Source organism: Crocuta crocuta, unplaced genomic scaffold (assembly GCF_008692635.1).
Source record: "Crocuta crocuta isolate KB4526 unplaced genomic scaffold, BGI_CrCroc_1.0 scaffold337, whole genome shotgun sequence".
NCBI classification, from domain to species: domain Eukaryota; kingdom Metazoa; phylum Chordata; class Mammalia; order Carnivora; family Hyaenidae; genus Crocuta; species Crocuta crocuta.
In genome coordinates, this window is record NW_027528873.1 from 1,436,163 (window position 1) to 1,463,183 (window position 27,021).

Genomic DNA, 27,021 nt, shown 5'->3' on the forward strand with positions numbered 1-27,021 from the left:
GTCTCATTCAGTATGAATATTCATATATTTCACTGTTAGATAGTAATGTGTTTGATTACAGACTTGTGCCCCAGATCCCACAAGGTGTGCTGAGTGAAGCATGTTGTGTGATCTTTCTAAAATTCAAAAAATTCTGAGTGTTCAAGCATATGTGGCACCTAGAATTTTAGTTAAGGGACTGTGGACACATAATTTTTTAAATCTTTTCATTCTTTTTTATCTATATCTTTTTCTTTAGTTTATTTATTTTGAGGGGGGTATGGGCAGGGCAGGGGCAGAGAGAGAGGAACAGAGAATCCAAAGCAAGCTCTGTGTTGTCAGCACAAAGCTCGACCCGGGGCTTGAACTCACAAAACATGAGATCGTGACCTGAGCCAAAGTCAGATGCTTAAGTGACTGAGCCACCCAGACACCCCTCACCTATATCTTCTTAAAAGTATTATATTTATAATAGAACACTTACAGTAGGACATTTACTACAACAAATCTGCCAGAAAAGAAATTGAATCAACAGAACATAAAAATGGAGATTTACTGTCTTTTTAAAATCACTTCTTATGCACCAAAGTTATAATAAAATTTCACTTATACTACTCAATTATTTCAGAGAGTCATAAAATTATTCCATTATAAAAATTTTTTCAGTAGTGTATAATTACCACTTTCCCAGATTTCCGGATAGTCTGATATTTAGATGGATTAATAGTTTTAGTCGATTTTTTCGTTTTCACTTTATCCAAAACTGCATAAATAGCAAAACATAATCGAGCCATTCGTGGCAGGTCACAAGTATTTATATCAAATTCCAGTGGTTCATTCCAAATGTGGTCATTTTTCCCTGATATCTCTGAGCTTACAATGGTTTTACACAGGAGTTCGGTACCATGAAAAAGGCCAGCCCTGACGTGAACCTATAATAAAGGAGACAAAAACACAGATTTATGAATACTGCATCAATGAAACAACTCAATTTTGAAGAACAATCATATACTGGGAGAAGGGGTATACCAACTCTAGGGAAAACTTTTTGTCCACAGAACCATCAGGCTTTAATTAATCAGTATATAATTCACTAAACTGTTATTTTAACCTATTTTTCACTTAATGCAAGAGGTCTCAATAGTATAAATAGGTCTACAGACACCAAGACCATAAATATAGAAACTACTACTATCATATGCTCAATTCTATTGACTTCATTTACTTGGGGTCTTGTCTTACTCTTCTGTAAAATTGGAAAGGAAGTAATGGAAGGAATGTCTCCAAAGTCTCTTCATACTTTCTTTAAGTTTTTATTTAAGAGAAAGAGAGAGGGCGTGAGTGGCAAAGGGAGAGACAGAATCTTAAGCAGATTCCAATCTTAAGCCCTCACAGCTTGGAGCCTGACATGGTGCTAGATTCCAGGACCCTGGGATCATGACCCAAGCGGAAAACAAGAGTCAGATGTTTAACCAACTGAGCCATCCAGGCACCCCTATGTTTCTTACTTTCAAACCATCATCAAGTCTGTACTGTGTAGAAGCCTATACTGTGTAATCTTAAATGAAAAATAAAATAGCAAAATACACTATGTACTCACTAAAACCATATTCACATTTTGACAACACAAAGACATGAATACAAATAAAACTAGTTGTACAATGATAGCAAGAATATTCATGACTTATTCTTCTCTTAAGTTATCTTCAATTATATTTTATAATGTTATCATTAAAATACTTTAAAACGGTAGCACCTGGGTCAGTCAGTCAGTTAAGGGTCCGACTCTTGACTTCAACTCAGGTCATGATCTCTGTTATGAGATCAAGCCCTATGTCAGGCTCCGTGTTGGGCAAGGAGTCTGCTTGAGATCTTCTCTCTCCCCTTGTGCCCCTCCCCTGCTTGCACTCTCTCTCTCTCAAAACAAAAAACAAACAAGCAAACAAAAAACACAACATAAAATACTTTAAAATTATTATTCTAGAAAGCACCAAACAAAATAGCTGGATGATCTAAATTTAAGATCCTAAATACCGGCATAACACCAAATGCCCACAATCAATCCAAAACCCATAAATTTTAATGCAAATGAGTGAAAATGGAAATCACTTTTTATATTACTTTTTTAAAAAAACAACCATTCAAGGTTTTCTATTTTTAAACACTGTCAAAAGAATAAACAAATAAGTAAAAAATAGACAAGTGGCGCCTGGTGGCTCAGTGGGTTGAGTGTCCAACTTTGGCTTGGGTCATGATCTTGCTATCTCTGAGTTCAAGCCCTGTGTTGGGCTCTGTGCTGACAGCTCAGAGCCTGGAGCTTGCTTCATATTCTCTCTCTCTCTCTCTCTCTCTCTCTCTCTGCCCCTCCCCTGCTCATGCTCTCTCTCTCAAATCTAAACAAACATTAAAAAAAAATTTTAATAAATAAAATAAATAGTATCAAGATTGAGCAGTCACAGCCTTAAGGAACTTTTAAGTCTATGTCCACTCTACAGTACTTTAAATGCTGGGGCGGCTGGGTGGCTCAGTTGGTTAAGCATCCAACTTCAGCATAGGTAGTGATCTCACTGCTCATGGGTTCAACCCCCACATCGGGTTCTGTGCTGACAGCTCAGAGCCTGGAGCCTGCTTCAGATTCTGTGTCTCCGTCTCTCTTTGCCCCTCTCCCACTTGTACTCTATCTCTCAAAATGAATAAATGGTGAAAAAATTTTTAAAAATAAATGCTATTGCCCTGTGTTCCCTGAAATAAGGCAAAATGTCTGGAGATTCATTTTTACTCTGTAAAATATATGATAATAATTATAAAGAAGGATTTATACAACAGTACTTTTAGGAAATCTTCGTATTTACCTTTATGCTATCCTCAAAGTATCTAAACTATAAGACACTTATAATACCTTTAAATACTTTAAAAGTATTTTTAAAGGTCAAGACACAAAATAGGAAAAATAATTACTTTATTCTGTAAAGAAAACTGTAATTGCCTAAAAGAACCGTAATTATTTTCTCCCAAGCAATTAAGAAATCGCCCCATCATAAAATACTCAAAAGATGGCATTTAGTGTTAGTAAAATTGTATAGGAGATAGGAAGAACACAAAACTCAGATTTCAGTTTTATTTTCCTCCCTAACATACCTCAGGAGAACTGAACATCAGTTAATGAATACACAATGATTGATAATTTTAGTTTATCAGGAGGTTAGGAAAGTTTCCATCACTATGCACCAGTCATTGTCTTTTTTTTTTTTTTAATCAGGAAAGTGCAAATCATATTTATTTTTGAGAGAAAGAAAGACATAGCGTGAATGGGGGACGGACAGAGAGAGAGGGACAGAATCTGAAGTAGGTTCCAGGAGGCTCGAAGCTGTCAGCACAGAGTCTGATGCAGGGTTTGAACTCACGAACCACGAGATCATGACCTGACCTGTAGTCGGATGCTTAACCAACTGAGCCACCCAGGCAACCCTCCTTTTTTTTTTTTTCTTTTTTTTTTTTTAGTATTTATTTATTTTGAGGGAGAGCACGCTTATGAGTACACGTGGGAGGGGCAGAGAGTTGAGAGAGTCCCAAGCAAGCAATGTAGACCCTCCTTGGGATTCCCCCTCTTTCTCTCTACCCCATCCCCACATTCACATTCTCTCTCTCAAAAATAAATAAATGAACATTAAAAAAAAGAAATGTGTACTGATGCATGTGAAAATAGTCTGGAAATGAAAAGATGTCTGGGCTACAGGCAAAGGCTTAAGAATAGTAAGCAAAGGAGGTACAGTTTTTCAATTTTCTTACAAAGAACATGTCAGTAATTGTTTTCCAAGATGTGAAAAATTCAAATGAGAGGAAAAACACTAAGAGGTGTTGAGGCAGGGCCCACATGCCTAAAGCAATCAACTCATCAGACCTCAGAGTTCCCTGACCTCAAAATCTCCATAGTACTTCTTCTCCTTCCCCTCAGCCCCACAAACCCAATCACATGCAGAATTTGACTTTGCCACATCCTGGCATCTCCAAATCACTAATTGCTACATCTTGCTTTCCAACCACTTCCCCTTCTAACTCACTCTAACACTCCCACAGGAAAATCTCCTTGCCCACTTTAAGCCTCCATTTCAAAGACCAACAACTCCCCCTCTTTCCCCATCAGCTTTGTCTACCTTTGCCTTCACCAAAACTCTCTGCCAATGCTGGTCTCTCCCTCTGTCACACACAACTGAAATCCATACCCTGGATAAACCTACTCACTTGCCTCCCCTTCATACTACATGTTTTCAGGTAGACCAGCACCAAGACTGACCAGTCTCAAAAGTAAAATTATTCTTTCATCACTGAAATCACATTTCTTACCTTTACTTAACTGCTGAAAACTTGCATAGCCATTTACTCTCCTGTAAAATAAGCCTTCCTCACATTCAATAAAACTATGAAAAAATTTTAAGGTCCCTATTTAAGCTCCCTTTTGTATCAGGTTTTGTTACCTAAAGATGACATGCTCTGATGGATACCTCCTATCGGTCAATCTATTCTATTTAGAAGTTATAGAACATTAGAATAATGAAATACTAGTCCATTTTTATAAGATAAAAGCAAGTAATGAGGAAGATCAAATTATGAAGCTAATAAAAATCAGAAACCAATACTCACCAACTATAGAGAGATCACTGTTACTAAATTATGAAGTCATGTGGGTGGGGCAGATTGAAGATGGCACATATGCTGGGATAAAGTAAAGGGTTTAAAGAGTATTTTTCTTCCAGAAAAATGCAGGTTATTTCATTTGCACTTGATGCTCCACAAATCTCCATGTAAAGATGTAGGAGGGGGTAGACTGGACATTTTCATAAATTCACACATGAACCCTGCTTACAAACTTCATGTCCCTAAAACTATTTTAATTCCACTGTAGGCTGACCTGATGATCAAAGTATTTATGCTTTGATTGCATATATATATATATATATCTGACCTTACACGGCCACAACAAAGCATCTGCTGCCTAAACCTTACCCAAAACCCAATTTGGGGGAAAAATACACATTCAGAATTTCCTAAAAGACACACAGTACATTTATTTCTTTGGGAAGTTAAAATATTACCATTCAATTAAGCATAAACCATCACATGCTTGAGTATAATACTGAGGATGAATTACTTTTGTCTCTTACAGAATAACTTTTCCTGAATTGTACTTAACATTATATTTTAAATCTACCCGGTGAAAGATTTTATAAAAGAAAGATATGTGAAACATTATTTTACCTACTGTAAAGATGCTGGCATGGGTGTTGGCGCTGGCCATTAAAGTCAAAAAACTCAAGTATAATGAACTTGAAAAGTTCTGTACTAACTATAAACAACAATAGCAAAGGGTGAAATCTAGAAAAGAATAATAATAAAGACTCTAACCAAGGCATGGTAACAAGAAAAAAAGAGACCCTGTATATTCTGAAAAAAATGTGTTGAAATATTACTCATTATTTAATTATATTTAGTCAAAGTATGATTTAAGGCCAAGTCATTAAGATTATATCTACTTGAGAAATCTATAATTCACTAAAATGATTCAAGATGATACATGGTTAAAAACAAACAAGAGGAGCGCCTGGGTCGCTCAGTCAGTTAAGCATCTGACTTCGCCTCAGGTCATAATCTCACGGTCTGTGGATTCAAGCCCCGCATCACGCTCTGTGCTGACAACTCAGAGCCTGGAGCCTGCTTCGGATTCTGTGTGTGTGTCTCTCTCTCTGTCTCTACACTGTTCAAGTTCTGTCTCTCAAAAATGAATAAATGTTAAAAAAGAAAAAATTTAAAAACAAAAACAAGTACAAAAAACGATCTACATTTAAAAATTTTTTTTAATTTTCAAAAACCTGTTTTCTGAACTTAAAATCTCTCATGATAGCAGACACTAAGGAGAAATTTTGGTTTTCAGAAAAAAAACACTAGGAAAATAAAGATGTTAGAGATCGTTACATTAAAATGTATTAATTCATAGCACAAATATTTATTTAGTGTTCCAGACATTGAAATAAGAAGAGGAAAAACATAGTTTCTTTCTTTCCTCCCTCAGGTTATATATATTAAAAAAATTTTTTTTAATGTTTATTCATTTTTGAGAGACAGAGCGTGCGTGGGGGAGGGGCAGAGAGAGAGAGGGAGACACAGAATCAGAAGCGGGTTCCAGGCTCTGAACTGTGAGCACAGAGCCCGACATGGGGCTAGAACTCTCAGACTGCAAAATCATAACCTGAGCTGAAAGCTGGACACCTAACAGACTGAGCCACCCAGGCGCCCCTATTTTAAGTTTTTTTTTTTAATGTTTATTTATTTTTGAAAGATAGAGACAGAGCATGAATGCGTAAGGGCAGATAGAGAGGAAGACAGAATTGGAAGCAGGCTCCAGGCTCTGAGCTGTCAGCAAAGAGCCCAGTGTGGGGCTGTTGAACCCATGAACCATGAGATCATCACTTGAGCCACTGGTCATATATGTTTTAATAGTTTAGGAGTGCTGAGACCTATATAACTAGGCCATGTGGTGTTACGACTTTGGACTAATAACTGTGATATCAGATGTACCTAGGTTTGAAATTCTCTGTGTTTATCCTATTTCTGGTTCACTGAGTTTGTTGAATCTGTTATATTTGTGTCTTTTAACAATTTTGGAAAGCTCCCAGTGAGAATTTCTTTAAAAAGTTTTTCTGAACTATATTCCTTTCTTTCTGGAACTCAGATTACCTTCTGATGTTCAACCTTCTGATATTGTTTGACTTTCTGATACTGCTGCACAATATATGAGGCTATAAAGAGTTTTTTCTTCCTCATTTTTCTCCATTTTATTCAAACTGAAAATTATTTTTATTAATCTTCAAATCACTGACTTTCCTTTCTCATTACGTTTCCACTATTGAGGCCATTCAATGAGTTTATAAATTATAAGTTATATTTTTCAGTTCTAAATTTTCCAAATGGTGCCTATCTTCTACTTCTTGGCTGAGACTTTTCATTTTCCCATTCCTTTCAATTGTTTTTGCCCTTACTTAGAACATTTTTATAAAAACTGACTTAACATCTATGTCATCTCAACACTGACACCTGTTGATTATCATTATCCATACAACTTGATATTTTCCTGGTTCTTTCTATGCCAATTAATTTTAAATTGCATCACAGACCATTCTGACCACTATGTTGTAAGACTCCAGGTTTTGTTTATATCCTACAGAAAATGTTGATATATTTTAGCAGATGATGGTTAGGTTCAGACTCCAAGTTGCAACAAGCCCCTTGAAGCTATGGTTCTAATACCAGTTTAGTCAAATTCTTTACAGAGCTATTGGATCTGTCTTATGTGTACAGTATACAGTGACCTGACTGAGACCTGGGTGGTAGTTTATGCTTCAGTTTAGTTCTCAGAGTATGTAGGCAGTTAAGACTCAGATTCACATATGTACAGTTCAGGAATAAACCTGTAAGCATAAACAACTAAAAGGGGTTACTCTCCCAAACTCCTCCCACTCTTCAATCATCCAAGTATTTTTTGGTTGTCTGGGGCTCCCTTTTTTTAATCACCCAGCCAGAAACCTGAGGCTTTATTCACCCACACTTCCTACAACTATGTCAAATAGAACAGAAAAAGAGAAAGGAAAACAGAAAAGCCAGTGAGGATTTGCCCCATTCTCTTGTGACTACAACTCTTCTCAACAGAGAAGATTCAACTCTCTGCATTTTAGGGCTGTCCCCACTGCTACCACTGCTACTGGTGCCACAGGACTTCTTAGAAACTGGGGCAAATGAGAACAGACAAAAGAACCAAAAACAAATAACAGAGGGAAAAGTGGGGAGGTCCTCACTGTTTCTCAGAGTTAGAAGACCCTTTCCCACTAGAGCTATAACCAGAGGGCTTCTTGAATTCTATGTGCACTAACATCATCTTCTAGATTTGGGACAGCACTGAGCTAAGGTTTCTCCTGCATATTAAGAGGTGTACCTGAAAAGTGAAACACCACAAGGCTAGGAAAAGACTGACCAGAAAGTTAGTTATGCTACAAAATTCTAAGTACACTCAAAAGGTCAAAAGACATTCAAGTGCCAGACAGGCAGAATAGTGAATCTTCACTGAACACCTACGGTTTTCACTACAAACTATAGAGAATCATGTCCCCCATAAGATCTCTGGGTCTGTGAATATAATGGATTTCGCTCCTGAGATTAGGTTATACTATTTGACATAGCTGACTCTGAGAAAGGGAGATTATCTTCCACAGGCTCAATGCATTGGTGAGCCATCAAAAAGGGACCAGGATCTTCCTGGCAAGAGATTCAAAGGGTGGGAATGATTTGACGTTTGAGAAATTCTCCATTTCTATAGAATTAAAAACAGAGCCACAGAGACAGGCTTGAAAGATGCCTCTAGTAACTAAGGGCAATCCTGAGTCAATCCCCTGCCAAGACTCAGCAAGGAAATGAGAACCTCAGTTCTACAACTTCAAGGAACTGAATTTGACCAATAACTTGAATCATGTTGGAAGCAAATTCTTCTCCAGAGCCTTCAGAAGAAATATGACCTAACTCACACCTGGATTTCAACCTGTTAAGACCATAAGCAGAAAAACCAGCCACATCACACCTAGACTTCTGAATGACAGACATATAAGCTAATAAATAGGTATTCAAGCTGCTAGGTTTGTGGTAATTTGCTAACAGCAATGGAAAGCTAATTTAAGGGGCTATTATGAACTTAATAATTTAACAACTTAAAATAAAATCTTCAAAAGACAAAAATTATCAAAAATGACACAAAAGAAATAAAAATCTAATGACATATCCATTAAAGAAATTAAATTCCCAATTAAAAACCTTCCCACAAAGAAAACTCTAGGGTCAGATGGCTTGGAGTAAATCTTACCAAACATTTAAGGAAGAAATAATACCAATTCTAAATAAGCTTATTCAGAATATTAATAAGAGGACGGCTTCTCAAGTCAATTTGGGGAAAAAAGATCAATAACTTTTTTCTTTAATGGCATTTCAACTTTTTTTTACCTGTTACAACAATCATATTATACTTTTACAACTGGACAAAAATTAATAAGGAAAGTTTAAATAAAAGAAAAAACAGAATTACCACTAAAACAGAAAACAAAGGCTAATTGGCCATAAGTACACTCATTAAAAATTAAAACCTGAGAATGTAAAAGCAAAAATTTTTTTAAAAAGCCATTATTTTAATGACACCTAACTAAAGGATCTTTAAAGTCCATTTATAAAAGCAAGTCATTCGTAATCTTTGGCAAGGTGCTTCTGAATTTGTCCTCATGCCAGCAAACATCTCAAACTAAGTGAATCTCTTTCTTGGATCACAAAACTATTCACTTAATTTCCTGCCAAGCAAAATAGGGGAAAATGCATGCTTTACACTTTAAGACAAAATGCCTTGTTAAGTCTTTACTTAATTGTATGGGGTTATGCAATAAATCTCCATGTGTTAACAACTTGTGGTCCACAATGTAGTCATCTATTTTCTTCCAGGAAATGGTTATTACATTTTCTCTGTGTTCAGCAAATTTAAAAGAAAAAAGGGGTGGGGCGGGGGGGTTAAGAAAGGAGGCTGTGTGCAGCTCTAAACAAGGCTGACAAAAGAGAGTGAAGCTTCATAGGAACCTCTGACCTACAGCTTTGGCTTAAATTGTACCTGGTGAATTCCTGATCTAAAGCAAGTTCTTTTACATAATATATAAGGGGAAAATGTCACTTTATCCAGTCCATCTACAACTATTCAAAGGATACTTAAAGACAAAGATTCTTAATTGTCTTACATTAAATTGCCATATTCTATTTCGTATAACTGACCAATATACCTAAAATTTAATCTCCAATGTGACATTCATTAAGCGTATCGGTAAGTCATTCAAATAATGCAGCAGATTAAAAAAAAAAAACTCAAATGTTAACAAGTACTCACTTTTACACTTTCTTCTGTGTTAAGTTTATTTCCCTTAACCAAGACAATTTGGAAAGGGTTGTTATTTTCCCAAACATGCTGTAAAAGAATGAAATCAAGTTTTAATTAAGGAATAAATATTCTATGCTAGCAATGAAATCATCATATATGTTCTCATGTCCACTGGCAAAATAACGAAAATAGACCTCTGAACTAACAAAATGAAAGTCACGTGTACTAAATTAAGCATCACAACCATTAGCACTTTGTTCTTATAGCAAAACACGGGCAGCATTCCAATACTGTTAAGAAAGTCACTATATTAAATGCCATAAACAAATAGTATTAAAGTTTTGGATGAATTAAGAATTAACCATTTAGGGGCGCCTGAGTGGCTCAGTAGGTTAAAGGTCCAACTTCGGCTCAGGTCACGATCTCACAGTTTGTGGGTCTGAGCCCCGAATCGGGCTCGTGCTGTCAGGACAGAGCCCACTTTGGATCCTCTGTCCCCCTCGCTCTCTGACCCTCCTCCACTCTAGTCTTTCTTCCTCTCTCAAAAATCAGCATTAAAAACAAATTAAGAATTGACCATTTAAAGTAATATACTTTTAAATGGCAATTAATATACTGTTACTCTCAAGAAGAGAGATTAAATTATACAACTTGTTAAAACCGAATAACTATGAAAAAATGTTAACTGTTCCAGTCGATAAATAGAAACTTAAGATTTGCTTTATATAAATATGTTACATTCTGGAAAAATGGTATCTTTGATATATTTATTCTAAAACTATGCAGTAAGAAGAAGGCCAGTTATTCCAAAAACATTCTCAGCGCTAAGCTGATAGAAATGAACTTTACCAGTAAATCAACTATTTCTGTACATCTAGCTCGTCTACTACAATGTCTCAAATTGCTCACTAAAGTCTATGTTTAGCTGTAATCTCAAGAAATTTCTAATCTGGTGAGATATTTCTGTGGCACCAAAAGAACACCAAAACCAGAAATAACATATTTACATTTACATGTAGCTTGAGCTAAGGAAAAAGGATAGTAGTTAGAAAGATAATTATAGGGGCGCCTGTGTGGCTCTGTCAGTTAGGCGTCCAACTTCGGCTCTATACCTTGGGTTCGAGCCCTGCATCGGGCTCTGTGCTGGCAGCTCGGAGCCTGGAGCCTGCTTTGAATTCTGTGTTTCCCTCTCGCTCTCTGCACCTTCCCAACTCCCACTCTCTCTCAAAAATAAATTTTAAAAAACATTTTAAAAAAATTTTAATTAAAAAATTTTAAAAAGATAATTATAAGGAAGAAAAGAATGAAAGAAAGATAATTACCAATAAATGGTAATGGATCTTTGGCAAATCTGTATTTTGATTTTCACAGGAGAAGTGAGCAGAGAAAATCTGTGTGAGGCTGAAGCACACAACCTAACAAAATCACATGCTTTTGAGAGTTACCAAAAGTTCACACATGAAACTTACAGATATAATTCGCATTTTCTTTGGTGGTAAAGGAAGAGGAAGGTTTGATGAATTTCTATTTATGGCAGCCTCTATGGCAATCATTTCCTGTTCATACATCTTCTTGATCTTGCAACATTCCACAAGCATAAAATGGGGCAAGGTCCTGTTCATTACACAGTTCCGGATATACTACAGTAGCAAGGAAAGAATAAGGTAAAGATTTTCAAGCTAACACTTAAATCAAGGGGTACCTGGGTGGCTCAGTCAGTTTGACAGTTCGACTCTTGATCTCTGCTCAGATCTTGATTTCAGAGTTGTGAGTTCAAGCCCTGCATTGGGCTCCAGGCTGGGTGTGGAGCCTATCTAACCAAAAAAACCCAAAACTTAAATTGATAGAAGAATAAAATTAAGATGAACACCATTATATCAATGTACTATAAAAATACACCTTAACAACTCAATGTCAAGAATATAAGAAATTAAAATCACAACATAAAACTGCTACCATTAATTGAACTCCTAAGAACCTAAGAACTAGCTGCTACTTATTATTTATAGCTCATTTTCCTAACAATCCTATAAAAGAGATTTTCCTCTTTAATAGATGAAGGGAAAATCAGAAGAGCTAAGTTACATTCCTGGCATCTTCAAACCTGTTATCTTTAAATCTACCTGTCTTTGTTTGTTTGTTTGCTAAACCCTGAAAAAATGCGTATAGTCGTTTTGCCTTTTCTTTGCGCCTAACAGTGGACAGTTTGACCTATCAGCTCACCTTTCTAGGGGTGGGACTTGATCAGTATAGACTGTGATATCACAGTGCAAGCTTTGATCAATCAGTCAGGACAAGTGAACATGTAGTACACATGTGGTCATTTCTTCACATCCTGAGGTAGTCAACTTAGATTTTCCCATGGATCCCTGAGGCAGACCTGGTACCCTTACAGCACAGGACTCCAGACAACCATTATTATCTTCCTTTACTAGTCATCTGAACTTGATGCTTTGTTTTATTTCAATGAGACCAGGATGACTCTCCAAAAGCATATAAGGAAAGAAGGGGCACCTGGGTGGCTCAGTCGGTTAAACGTCCAACTTTAGCTTGGGTCATGATCTCACAGTTCGTGGGTTCAAGTCCTGCATCAGGCTCTGTGCTAACAGCTCAGAGCCTGGGGACTGCTTCAGATTCTGTGTCTCCCTCTGCCCCTCCCCAGCTCACACCCAGTCTATCTCAAAAACAAATAAACATTTTAAAAAAATTTTTAATAAAATTTTAAATAAAAATTAAAAATTTTTAAAAATTTAAAAATTTTTAATTTTTAAATTAAAAAAAATTAAAATTTTTAATAAAATTTAAAAGAGAGAGGAAAAAAAAGGAGCAGTTACTCATATTACCAGAAATTTCTAACAAGCTGAGGAGAAAGAAACCTAATGTATTCCGCATTAGAATAAATTTCCGATACAGACATAAAGTGTGATTCAATGTATTGTATTCAATTCAGAACCAATAAATACATTTTTTGAAATTAAAAAAAATTCCAGAATGGCCTATAATTGGCAGTTAGATGATATTATGATAAATATATTCAATCAAAAAATTTTCACTATAAAATATTCATCATTCCACTTTCTTCACACTTCTTTGCCTACATGATATATTTTCTCTTTCATTATAACCCTGTAGAAAAACGTATACAAGCCTTTATTTTTCTTTATAATAACAAATCCTGGTTTAAGTACAACAATATACCCTCCACTAATTAAGATTAAAAAAAAAGTGTTAAGAAGCAAAAGACTACTTAAAAGATGGCAAAACATAAAGAAGTCAATACTCCTACGCTACCAACCAAATACTTTTCATCTTTCTTCTTCCTCTCATGGGCTGCAGTTCAAGTGCTGACTGTCAGAATGCCACAGCTCTCAAAGCTGTGCAGAGAAGTTCTAACTGCTTCTAGACTTTCTACCTACTAAACCACAAGAATTAAAGGCCACACTAAAAATCTGAAAAGAAAGGTAAAAAATCTATTAGCTGCTAATAAATCACAGCTCCTTATTCTCAAAAAGACATCACTTAATATTTAACATACCTCTATCCCTCTTCCTTAAAACAATAAAAGTCACAAATAAAAAAATCACCAATAAGAATAATTATGTAACTTTATAAAATCCTGTTACTATTTACCTCTAACTTGGCATTTAGCCTTATTCTTTATGTAATGACCATTTTTAGTCTCCAAATGTAATTTCAACAAAAATACCTTCAAGTTCCTTGAAGACAAAGCCACGATTCTATCCTTTAAAAGGACAGTGCTGAGGGAGGAGTATTGCACTGCATTTATCTTATTTAAACTTCATTTTACTCTACAATCTGATGCACTATACTAAAGGAATTCATGACTGCATTGAAATACGTATGCCAGAAACAGAGGAAGGCTTTTGAGGATGGCCAGACATAATGCTTACAAAATTCCTACCATATGTAGAAGAAACAAATAAGGAAGGGGAGGGCACTTATAGATACAATATTATACATATTATATACATGTACATATATAATATAAATATGTAAAATATAACTTATAAAGGAAACTGAAAAGTTTTCCATTCACAATGAAAATTTATAAGACTTTGGTTAACTTATAATCACAAATAAATTTTTATACATTTAGTTACCATTTAATCAAAATATCTTGTATTTTACTTGCCCCAGAATATTTCGTATCTAAATCATTATGTCTGGGATTCCTGGGTGGCTCAGTCAGTTAAGTGTTCAACTTTGGTTCAGGTCATGATCTCAAGGTTCGTGAGTTCCAGCTCCACATCAGGCTCTGTGCTGACAGCTCAAGCCAGGAGCCTGCTTCAGTTCTGTGTCTCCCTCTCTCTCTGCCTCTCCCCCACGTGTGCTTGTGCTCTCACACTCTCTCAAGAATAAACATTAAAAATATTTTAAGCTTTTCTATTAAAAAAATAATAAATCATTATGTTTACATGATAAAGTAGGCAGCTACAGCACGTTTTATTAAGAATTCATAATGCTACAGGAAATTATAACACTGAAACAACCAAAAAAGTAGAAAGCAAACATTTAGAAAGAAACATTAAATACACAATCATTATGCCAAAAAAATACGTAACCTTAAGTAAAATGACAAAAACATGCCAAAATGTTAACAATGGTTATCAGATGTAGGTAGGATTATGAATATCTATTATTTAATTCTGTATAGTTTTCTGTAGGTTCTAAATACTCTATATGTGACAACACGTTTTTATCAGAAATTTAAATTGTTAAATGCACACACACACACACACACACACACACACACACCTCCAGTAAGCTGACGGTTAATGCACATACCTGGAACTGAATTAGTGGGTGATCACCAAACACATATTCTACTCTCCCACTGACTTGTAACACATAGTCAGAGGGGCTAACTTCATCTTCTTTTCCATGAATAGTCAAACGTTTTTGGATTGCAAGTTCATTTATTTTGATAGGACTCATATTAGGAGATATCTGAAAGCTAAACACATCCTAAAAAGAGGGGTAGAAAAAAGGAACAATTTTATATTTGTGCTGAAAAAATCACTCTTTACATTTGTACTTATTGCTACATTGAATATAGCCATACATAATATCCACATATGAATATATGTTATTTATGTATATCTTTTACATTTAACATTGCAGTACATTTTCCTATTTTGTTTTTTTATTTTTTTTTAATGTTTTTGAGAGAGAGAAACAGAGAGATAGAGTGTAAGTGGGAGAGGGGCAGAGAGAGAGAACACACAGAATCCGAAGCAGGCTCCAGGCTCTGAGCTGTCAGCACAGAACCCAATGCAGCGCTTGAACCCAACACCATGAGATCACAACCTGACAGAGAACACACAGAATCCAAAGCAGGCTCCAGGCTCTGAGCTGTCAGCACAGAACCCAATGCAGGGCTTGAACCCATGACCATGAGATCACAACCTAAGCCAAAGTTGGCCTTAACCAACTGAGCCACCAAGGCACCCCTTCTGTTTTCTAAATATAATGTGTCCAGGGGCACCTTCCTGGCTCAGTCAACAGAGCATGTGACTCTTGATGTTGGGGTTCTGAGTTGGAGCCCCACGTTGAGTGTAGAGATTACTTAAACATTTTAAAATTTAAAAATAGGGGCGCCTGGGTGGCTTAGTCGGTTAAGCGTCCGACTTTCGCTTAGGTCATGATCTCGCGGTTCGTGGGTTCGAGCCCCGCGTCNAAAAAAAAATTAATAAAAAAATTAATAAATAAAATAAAATTTAAAAATAAATAATTTTAAAGATGTGTCCACACCAAATTTGTTAATATTTCTGATAATTTGCAAGTCACCTTACACTATACAAACTGCCACAGATCCCACAGGCCAGATTAATATTTAACTAAAGTATATATTTAACTAAAGCTTTTCATCAGGAAGTTTATTGAATGCTTTCCCAAATATCTTTCTTCAAAAAAGATACCAAAAACCTGCAGTTGTCCAAACTTAGTTCAACTGAGAATTTTATGTTGTCACTGATAAGAAGAGATCTATACTTTATAACAAACTATAAATGAACAATTCTGTCCAATTTTAAAACACATAAAAAGAAATAAAAGAAATTTTAATTAATGAAAAATGAAGATACAGTAGGGATTGGATATTATCAAAACTATTCATCATAAATCCCAAAGGTACAGACATTAAAGTTAATCTAATAACACTTCTCATAATCTAGCAAAAGAATTTCATACCATATGATCACAGACCAAGGATATAAGAAAATTCACCATCTCCTAAGGCAGCTAACTGCTACTCTGGACAACTGAGATTGTTAGAAAATCCACTGTACTGACTGGAGATTGATTCTTCAGTATTTCTAACAAGTTAAGTCACCTCCCTTTTCCACAAGGTACTTAAAATTCCAACTTTGTAATTTAAACTTACTGGGTGTCCCAGTCTGTTTTCTCTAGTATTTTTACCCTTTTTCTCCTAAATTTTCTATACAAGTTATTGCTATATGCATCAAAGCGTATGAGCTAGGATCCGGAGAGTCATATGAGGAGTCATGATTACGCTTTCCTAACTCACCTCACTTCCTACTAGGATATCAATGATCTTATATCCTAATGGGTTGCCAACTGGTCACTTTCTCTCCCTTTCTAGTAATACTCTTCTACTTCAGCAATGCCTCATGTTTATCCTAAAGAGAAATATAACTTCTTGTTTAATCTTCCTGCACTATCTCCCTTAAAACTAACCTTCATCTAGCTTAAAAGCAATCTATCTTTAAAAAAAAGAGTCACAAAGAGATATATTTTTTTCTAACATAATATAAATGGTCATAACTGTCTAAAGCAGTGCTACCCAATAAAACTCTTTAATAATAGAAATATTCTATTCTGTGCTAGCTACAGTGGCTCTTGAGAACTTAATATACGGCTCATGTAAAGAACTGAATTTTAATTTTACTTAATTAAATTTAAAATTAAATATAGACATGTGGTTACTGGCTACTGTATTAAATAGCACATGTCTGGATGACAATGCCTAAGCAACTTAATACATGAAAAAAATTATTCTATGATTCCCATTTACCCTCCATTTCATACATTTAGAAATACAAAACTGGAGAACACTCTAAAATCAGATAACAAGAACCTACAGAAAACACCAGAAATCAGAACTGGGCTTGAGAAACCGTAGATATTGGAAATAATACTCAGAAAATAAAACAAGTATGGTTGATATGTTTCAAGAATTAAAGGTAATTTGAAAATGAGCAAATAAAGGTCAAATATATCTGAAGAAGAATCAAAGGGAACTCTAAGAAATAAAACATATTAAGTGAAAATTAAAACTTGATGGAAAGGAACATGACAAATGTTAAGAGTTTTAAATTTGACAATATCAAGTATTAGCAAAGATGTGGAGAAACTAAACTCTCAAAATATTATTGGCAGGAATGTGAATTTGAAAAACTATTTGGCAGTATCTACTAAAAACTGATTACACACATATACCTATGACTCCCCAGTTCTGTTTCTAGTATACATCCAACAGAAATATATAAATCAACATTATTTCATACAACAATACTGAAGTTTATGTGTGTGTGTGTGTGTGTGTGTGTGTATGTGTGTGTATGACATGACAATTGAGGAAATGTGAAGACTGACTAGAACCTGAGGATAAAAAGCAAGCAAAGCAAAACTAACAAAACAAAGAGAATAAAAAAGATAAGCAACACTTCGGGAAAATACACTCCCAACACCTATGGATGACAAAAATTCACTACCCCCCCAAATACCAAAAACTTGTACAAATCAGTAAGACGCACACACATAATTTAAAATTAGACAAAAAAAATAGGGGCGCCTGGGTGGTTCAGCCAGTTAGGTGACCAACTCTTGATTTTGGCTCAGGTCATGATCTCACGATCTGTGAGTTCAAGCACCACATCGGGCTCTATGCTGACAGTGCTCAGAGCCTGCTTGGGATTCTCTCTCTCACTCTCTCTGCCCTTCCTTCTCTCTCTGTCAAAATAAATAAACTTCAAAAAAACAACAGAAATACAAATGTTTTATCATCAATTATGAAAGATACAATTGAGATAATGGATATACAGCTGACACTTGAAAAACATGGGTTTGAATTATGTGGGTCTACTTAATTACATGGTTTTTTTTAAATATAAAACCATTACAATACTGTATTTTTCTTCCTTATGATTTAATAACATCTTCTTCTCTCTAGCTTACTTTATTATAAAAATTAAGTATATAATATATATATTAGATATGTATTAACCAAAGATGACTTTCAATCAACAGGAGTCTATCAGTAGCTAAGTTCTGTGGGGGTCAAAAGTTATAAGTGGATTTTTTTCTTTTTTAAGAGGGTAGAGGAGAAAGCACGCACGCAAGACCAAGGGTACAGACAAAGGGAGGGAGAGAGAGAATCCCAAGCAAGCTCTACACTAGCAAAGAACCCCAATGCGGGGTTTGGTCTCATGAATCATGAAGTCATGACCTGAGCTAAAATCAAGAGTCAAACATTTAACCAATGGAGCCACCCATGCACCCCCATATGTGGTTTTCTGAATGGAGCGGGATTAGCACCACTAACCCTCGCATTGTTTAAAGGTCAACTTAGATTTATACAATGGAATTGTATATAGTGCCAATGGCTCGAAATTTTCCTTCAAAGACCAATCTTAATCTCTTGGTGATAAAATTCACGTCTTGTAAATTACTATCGGTGTGTCTCATCACCCTTGTTAATATTCTTCACATAAATGTTAATTGGAATGACTTGATCAAAACTCAACTGGTTTTTTCTTGTCTTTCAAGCAGTTTTCCAACATCTCTTCAAAATACTTCACATATTGCACCTTTAAAAGACTTGTAATTTTCCTGAGGAACTGATTTGAATTGTATTGCTCAATGATTACAAACATCTATATATGAGAGACTATGCAACAAAGACATTGGTCATATGAGTGGGATAGATATTTGTTTAGTAGGAAGGGATGATGTATTCATTCATTAATGATGATGTATATATCATGACAACCGGACTAATTCAGATAATGTCTAGATAGGTAAAGAAATACTTATTCTTTGTTCACAGTTTTACTGTATGTGCTTCATTGTTCTCACATTTCTGCCCATGTTTCTGATACATTCTCAAAAATTCCCAAAAAATATAGTCTCCACCACTTTCTACCCTCTGTACATGTGCCCTGTTCCCTAACACACAGGAGACTATTTCAAATGCCATCTGCCCCCCTCCCTTAAATGACAGAATTATTTCATATAACTTAGGCTGGCTGAGGTTAAAAAAGAAAACAACACAGGTTTAAAAGTGATGCTCGGGTTTATTGGTATCTTTAATAAATTTTAACCTTTGGAATTAAAAATAATGTCTTTGTGGTCTGGCTGTTGGGACTAATGTTCTTTAAATCTGAAACATGATAATTCCATGATTATATTTATCTTGCTTCTTAAGAGTCCTGTTCTATGCTGGCTGATATTGACTATGTGGTCATCTAAAATTTCATGTTTTTAAAGAAACTGCTGTCTATAGTTCTCCCTAACAATCCCGTGAAAATCATTTTTTAACCTATATGTACACTTTGTTACGCTTTATCACATGCTTAATTTAATATTCCTACATGCTGCTTCCCAATGTTGGTCATTAGCAGTAATGGTAGGGTGCCTCGGTGGTGCAGTCGCTTAAACATCTGACTCTTGATCTTAGCTCAGGTCATTATCTTACGGTTCATGAGTGCAAGCCCCACATCAGGCTCTGCGCTAATGGTGCAGAGCCTGCTTGGGATTCTGTTTCTCCTTTTCTCTGCCCCTGCCCTGCTTGTGTGTGTACTCGCTCTCTCCCCCTCTCTCTCAAAATAAATAAATAAACTTAAAAAAAAATTTTTAAGTGATTCACCACAACCAAGTGGAATTTATTCCAGGGATGCAAGGCAGTTCAATATTCACAAACCAATCAACATGATACAACCCTCCAATAAGAGAAAGGATAAAAACCATATGATTATTTCAACAGATGCTTAAAAAATATTTGCAAAGTACAACCTCCATTCATTATTAAAACCCTCAACAAAGTAGGGGTAGATAGAAGGTACTTCAACATAATAAAGATCATATGTGGGAAACCCACAGCTAAGATCATATTCAAAGGTGAAAAACTGAGAGCTTTTCCCCCTAAGACCAGGAACAAGAAAAGGATGTCCACTCTCATCACATTTATTCACCTTAGTACTAGAAGTCCTAGCTACAGCAATCAGACAGGAAAAAAAAGAAATAAAAGGCATCCAAATTGCTAAAGAATAAGTAAAATTTTCACTATTTGCAGATGACATACTATATATAGAAAACCCTACAGACTCTACCAAAAAACTATTAGAACTGATAAATGAATTCAGTAATGTTACAGGATACAAAATCAATATACAGAAATCTGTTACATTTCTATAGATTAATAATAAAACAGCAGGAAAAGAAATTAAGAAAACAATCCCATTTAAAACTGCACCAAAAATAATAGGATACATAGGAATAAACCAAACCAAAGAGGTGAAAGACCTGTACTCTGAAAACTATAAAACACTAATGAAAGAAATTGAGGATGACACAAAGAAACGGAAAGACATTCCATGATCATGGACTGGAAGAACAAATATTGTTAACATGTCTCCTAGCCAAAGCAATCTACAGATTTAATGCAATCCCTATCAAAGTACCAAGAGCATTTTTCACAGAACTAGAACAAACAATCCTACAATTGACAGAGAACCACAAAACACTCCAAAATAGCCAAAGCAAATGTAACAAAGAAAAGCAAAGCTGGAGGTATCACAATTCTGGACTTCAAGATATATTACTAAGTTGTAGTAATTAAAACAGGATAGTACTAGCACAAAAAAAGACACACAGATTGACAGAACAAAATAGAAAAACCAGGAAAAAAAAAACCCCACAATTATATAGTCAATTAATCTTCACCAAAGCAGAAAAGAATATCCAAAGGGAAAATGTCAGTCTCTTCAACAAATGGTTTTGGGAAAACTGGACAGCTACTTTCAAAAGAATGACACTGGACCACTTTCTTAAACCATACACAAAAATAAATTCAAAATGGATTAAAGACCTAAATGTGAGAAAGGAAACCATAAAAATCCTAGAAGAAAGCACAGGCAATAATTTCTCTGACATCAGCTACAGCAACTTTTTGGTCCCCTGAGGCAAAGGAAACAAAAGCAAAACTAAACTATTGGGATTATACCAAAATAAAAAGCTTCTGCACAGTGAAGGAAACAATGAAACTAAAAGGCAACATAAGGAATGGGGGAAGATATTGCAAATTACATATCCAATAAAGGGTTAGTATCCAAAATATATAAAGAACTTTTACAAATTGGGGCACCTGGGTGAGTCAGTCAGTTGAGTGTCTTGACTCTTGATTTCAGCTCAGGTCATGATATCATGGTTCATGAGATGGAGCCCCACACTGGGCTCCATGCTGACAAAACAGAGTCTGCTTGGGATTCTCTGTCTCTCTGTCCCTCTCCTGCTCATGCTCTCTCTGTCTCTCAAAATAAATAAATAAACTATCAAAAAAAAAAGAACTTCTACAATTTAACACCCCCCCAAAAAAAATAACCCAATGAAAAGACTGGCAGAAGACATAAATAGACATTTTTGAAAGACAACATACAGGTGGCCGACACACAAAACAATGCTTAATATCATCATCATCAGAGAAATTCAAATCAAAACTACAATGGGACATCACCTCACAGCTGTCAGATGGCTAAAATCAAAAACACAAGAGATAAACAGCAGGCTTTGGCGAGGATGTTGAGAAAAGGAACCCTCTTGCACTGTTGGTGGGAAATTAAACCAGTCCAGCCACTGTGGAAAACAGTATGGGGGTTCCTCAAAAATTTTAAGATAGAAAAAATGCTTTTAATTTTTTAATTTAAAAAAAGTTAAAAGTAAAACTACATACAGTAATAACTGGATATTTACCAAAATATAAAATACTGGATATTTACCAAAAAATAAAAACACACTAATTCAAAGGGATATATGCACTAATTCAAAGGGATATATGCTCTCCTATGTTTATAGAAGCATTATTTACAGTAGTCAAATTATGGAAATATCCCAAGTGTCTATTGATAGGTGAATGGGTAAAGAAGATGGGGAATATATGCAATGGAATATTATTCAGCCATAAAAAAAAATAAAATAAAATCTTGGCATTTGCAACAACAAGAGCTAGGTTGTATAGTTGATACAACTATAGAGCTAAGAAGTATAATGATAAGCAAAGTCAGTCAGTCACAGAAATACAACACTGTATGATTTCACTCATATGTGCAGTTTAAGAAACAAAACAAACAAACAAACTAGGCTTAGAGACAGAGAGAGAGATACCAAGAAACAAACTGACGGTTATCAAAAAGGAGAAAGGAGGTAGGTCGGGGGATGGGTGAAACAGGTGATGGGGATTAAGAAGTGTACATGTCCTGATGAGCACTGGATTATTAAAATAAAAACTTAAAAAACCTCTGTCTCTCTGTCTGTCTCTCTGTCTGTCTCTCTAGATAGATATATAGACAGATTAGATAGATAGATAGATAGATGATAGATAGATATAGATATAGATATAAATAAAATTTTCGATTTTATTCATATATATATATAAAATTGAAAAAAATTCTATGACTGCTTGGAATCCACTAAGATTTTACAGCATCTCCATTTCTCTTTTAATTTCAAAACACTTATTCTCACACATACTTTTTTATAATGATGATTACATCGAAATATGTCTATCCAGTAGAGATCTGACCCATAAGAAATGAAACTCAGACTGACCTAGATGGGGAAATTGCCTTGAGCCAGTGTTTTCAAGTTGGATTCTAGTCACCTATCAGCAGTAAACTTCCCTGTTCCAGCTCTTCCAAAGTGCAGAATTCCCTAAACAGTATTTTAAATTTAATCTTGAGATTTTACAATATCCAAATATCTCCTCTCCTCTCCTCTTTCATAGCTCCTGGCATAGTGAAGTCTTAATATAAAATGGCTACTAAAATGGTTCATATCATTGTTGTTATCACGGTAACTGAAGAAAGAACATCACAAAATATTCTTGAACTCCTACCCTAATTCTAAGCTAGGTCTTAAATGCTAAAATGACCATACTAGATACAAAGGTAGTACCACAATCTGGCTTCTAAGGTAACTATGAGTATTCAGATACAGACTAACTGCATATACACACTCCATTATAATGCCTAATTCCATACCAGCACTTAATTACATATTTACAGAATGCAAATATCAGAATATGGAAAAAAGAGATCATTTGATCAAAGCTTTCATTTTATAGACAGGAGCAAAATCACATGAGAAAACACAGTAACTACACTAAAGAACATTGTCTAGACTGGGGTAGGCAATCTTTTTCTGTAAAGGACCAGGTTTTGCTGACAACTTATGAGTTTCTCTCAATATTCTTTTCATTCTTTCTTTCTCTCTTTTTCTTTAACATCTCTTAAAAATTCCTTGAGTTTTTTTATATCTCTTTTAAGTATAAAAACCATACAAAAACTGCAGTTTCCCAACCCCAACCTAGACTAATACAACATTCCATCAAAAATCATGTATGTGCAAAGGATGTATCACACATAATGCTAAATTTATTTCCATCTTAAATCTAAAAATGCTCTTTGTGACAGCATTTACCAAGTGAGCAAGACCATCTTCTAAGATTGGTGCTGCATTCAGATAAAATCACAGATTTATTACAAAATATTTCTTAAAATAACATAATACTACCTGACAATTTTCAAAATGAACAGCCACAATGAGCTTTCCTCCATAAAGTTTATCTTCTAAGTTTTCAAGGATACACGGTTCATGTTCTGGTGGATATGTCTGTTTCAGCCAGTCCATCCAAGACAATCCCACAAGAGACTGAATCTTTTCTTCACTGAATTTGCGCATTTTTATTCGGAATTCATTCACTTCAGGATCCTTCAGTGCATCAAATTCATGCAGACCTAAACAAAATTTTTAAGTGTCATTTTGAGTAGCTAATAATAATATAAGACAACACAAAATATATTCAACCAAATATACTGGATGTTCGATTTTTTATCAAAACTGGATAGGAAAATACTACACGAGATCAAAAGAATATCCAGATAAAATAACACATTTCATGTATAGAAGATGAACATACAATTAGATTTCTAAAGAAGCCAAACTTGAAACCTTTTAAAGAAATGTAGTTACCGGTTTTATAAAGATAATCACTGAAATAGTACACATTTTATTTATTTATTTTAATGTTTTCTATTTATTTTTGAGAGAGAAAGAGAGAGAGAGCAGGGTAGGGTCAGAGAGAGAGGGAGACACAGAATCCGAAGACAATCTCCAGGCTCTCAGCTAGCTTTCAGCACAGAGCCCGACGTGGGGCTTGAACTCATGAACCGCAAGATGGTGACCTGAGCTGAAGTCGGACACTTAACCCACTGAGCCACCCAGGCGCTCCAACATTACACATTTTAAAACCACATGTAAGGGGCACCCAGGTGGCTCAGCTGGTTAAGGGTCTCAGGTCATGATCTCACGGTTTGTGAGAGGGGCTCCACATGGGACTCCTTGCTGACAGCATACAGCCTACTTGGGATTCTCTCTGTCTCCCTCTCTTTCTGTCCCTCCCCACTTACACACACATACACGTGTGCTTTCTCTCTCTCTCTCATAATCAAGAAATAAACTTAAAAAATAAAATAAAATAAAATAAAACCACATGTAAAATATCCAGTTTTTCTTTACAAACCAAGTAAAAATCATATTTAATATATCTGATAAAGCCTAAGAATCTGAAAACTTTTAAACTAATGAGCTTAAAACTGACATTTAGTTAAAACTCAGTAAATTTAGGAGCGCCTGGGTGGCTTAGTCGGTTAAGCATCGGACTTTCGCTTAGGTCATGATCTCGCGGTTCGTGGGTTCAAGCCCCGCGTCGGGCTCTGTGCTGACTGCCAGCTCAGAGCCTGGAGCCTGTTTCGGAGTCTGTGTCTCCCTCTCTCTCTCTCTGACCCTCCCCTGCTCACACTGTCTCTCTCTCTCTCCTAGAAATAAATAAAAATTTAAAAAAAGACTCAGTAAATTTAAATTTCATAAACTTATGGTTCACTGTGATTTTTCAACAACCGTTACAGTATATCAGTCAAAAATCTCATGACTATAAAATTATTCTTCATTGTTCTTAATCAGGAACCACATCTACCATGCAGACAACTAAATACAGCAACCTTTTCATAAGCTTATCATCATCCTAATAAATAATGCTAGAAATCTACAACAAACATGCAGAAATTTGCATACATATATTAACTTTTACCTGTAAGATTGGCAAACATTTTAAAGTTTAACAATACCCTGTACTGGAAGGCCTATTTCTTTAATATTAGAAATTATAAACATACACATACATTCTTTGACCTTAAAATTCTGCCAACAGGAATTTTAACCCGAGAGGCTCAGTACCAGTCAGTAAAAGCCAAATATGCACCCCCAAATCATTCACATAAGATGCCCAACTTCTAGTGACCCTCACTTCCAGCATGTCCTCGCCAACAATTTCCAGTCAGCCATACATGAGGCATTCCCCCTTTTTAAGCATAAAATCTTGTCACTCTCCTGCCTGCCTTTCACTGACAAACACAAAGTTCCTTTACTCTAATAGCAAGCTCTGGGTAAACAGTCTGTCTCATTTGGGTGGTTTTTATTTCCACAAACCTAGAGGAGTACATTATTTGTATAATATACTGATAACAGTACAAGAATGTTCACTGTAGTTTCGTTTATAATAATTTAAAAACTGGAAATAACCTAAAGTTCATCATTAAGACCTGGTTTTAAAATTGAGATACAACCATATACCATTATAAGGTAGTACAAGTGATAAAATGGATAGATCAGATTAGTGTTGTTACATTAAAAGTGCCAGGTATATTAAATCTAAAATACAGGGACAAAACAGGTCTCACAAGATTCCTTCTTTGCAAAGTCAAAGGAAAGAATATAGAATATGTATATATTTTTGTTTTGAAAAGATACCTAAGATGACAACAGTATTTCATAGTGCTGGGGAGAGCAGTACAGTGAAGCAGCCTGCTAGTATTTGTTCCATAAGGCTATTTAATACCATATCATTTGAATCTATATATACTATTTGAATATTTGCATGTCAATCAAGGTTACCTAGATAGTGGACTTCCATTGTCTATTTTTTTTATGTATTAAAACAATTATTATTTCAAAAAGAAATATTATAATCAGTTTGTGGTATTAAATATAGAAAAATAAAAATGGTTACGCTACATAATGAATGCAGCAAGGTAAAATCTTGAGAGTACATTATAATTTCCTGGGTAGTTTTGGATCTGGAATGGAAATGTGTACTCTTATTCAGCTATGAAGGAACCGTAATGTATGCAGACTAGCTGAAGGATTTTGGAGCTTGTTCCCCAGCACTGCTGAAGCTCTTTCTACTCACAGATACAGGTATTACAGATGAGGAAAGGGAAATGTATACCTAATACATCTAACAAAAATCAAACTCTTTGTCTCCCTTTATCTACTAAAAGTCATTTCTAAACCACTTTCTAAATGTCTCTCAACCCTATATACTTCTCCTAGTTCCTACAGCCATTAACTTAATCCTGGTCATCATCATCCCTCCCTTGGATTGTTATATCAGTTTTTCACTAGTTTCTCTACTCTTTAATCTCTCCAATCCATTCTCTATTTTCCAATTTGAGTCATCTTTATAACATGCAAATATGATTGGGGTACCTGGGTGGCTCAGTTGGTTAAGCAGTTGAATGTCCGACTCTTGATTTTGGCTCAGGTCATGATCCTAAGGTTGTGGGATCAAGTTCCTCATTGGGCTCCAAGCTGAGTGTGGAACCTGCTTGGGATTATCTCTCTCCCTTGGACCCTCTCCCCACCTCCCCTACTCATGTGCTCACTTTCTCACTCTCAAAAAAAAAAAAAGAAAAGGCAAATCTGATCATGTTACTCCCCTA

At 35.4% G+C, this 27,021-nt stretch overlaps 1 protein-coding gene across 1 annotated transcript in view; it reads right to left on the reverse strand.

Moving 5' to 3' along the window:
• The window catches only part of PIK3CB (phosphatidylinositol-4,5-bisphosphate 3-kinase catalytic subunit beta), a 161,740-nt gene that overhangs the window by 60,719 nt on the left and 74,000 nt on the right, over positions 1–27,021 (reverse strand). Inside the window, exons 5-9 of the mRNA XM_077756682.1 lie at positions 23,756–23,979; positions 14,735–14,914; positions 11,398–11,568; positions 9,938–10,015; positions 660–911 (exon numbers count right to left, since the gene is read on the reverse strand). Coding sequence (XP_077612808.1) covers positions 660–911; positions 9,938–10,015; positions 11,398–11,568; positions 14,735–14,914; positions 23,756–23,979 — 905 coding nt within the window. The remainder of the gene's footprint in view (positions 1–659; positions 912–9,937; positions 10,016–11,397; positions 11,569–14,734; positions 14,915–23,755; positions 23,980–27,021) is intronic.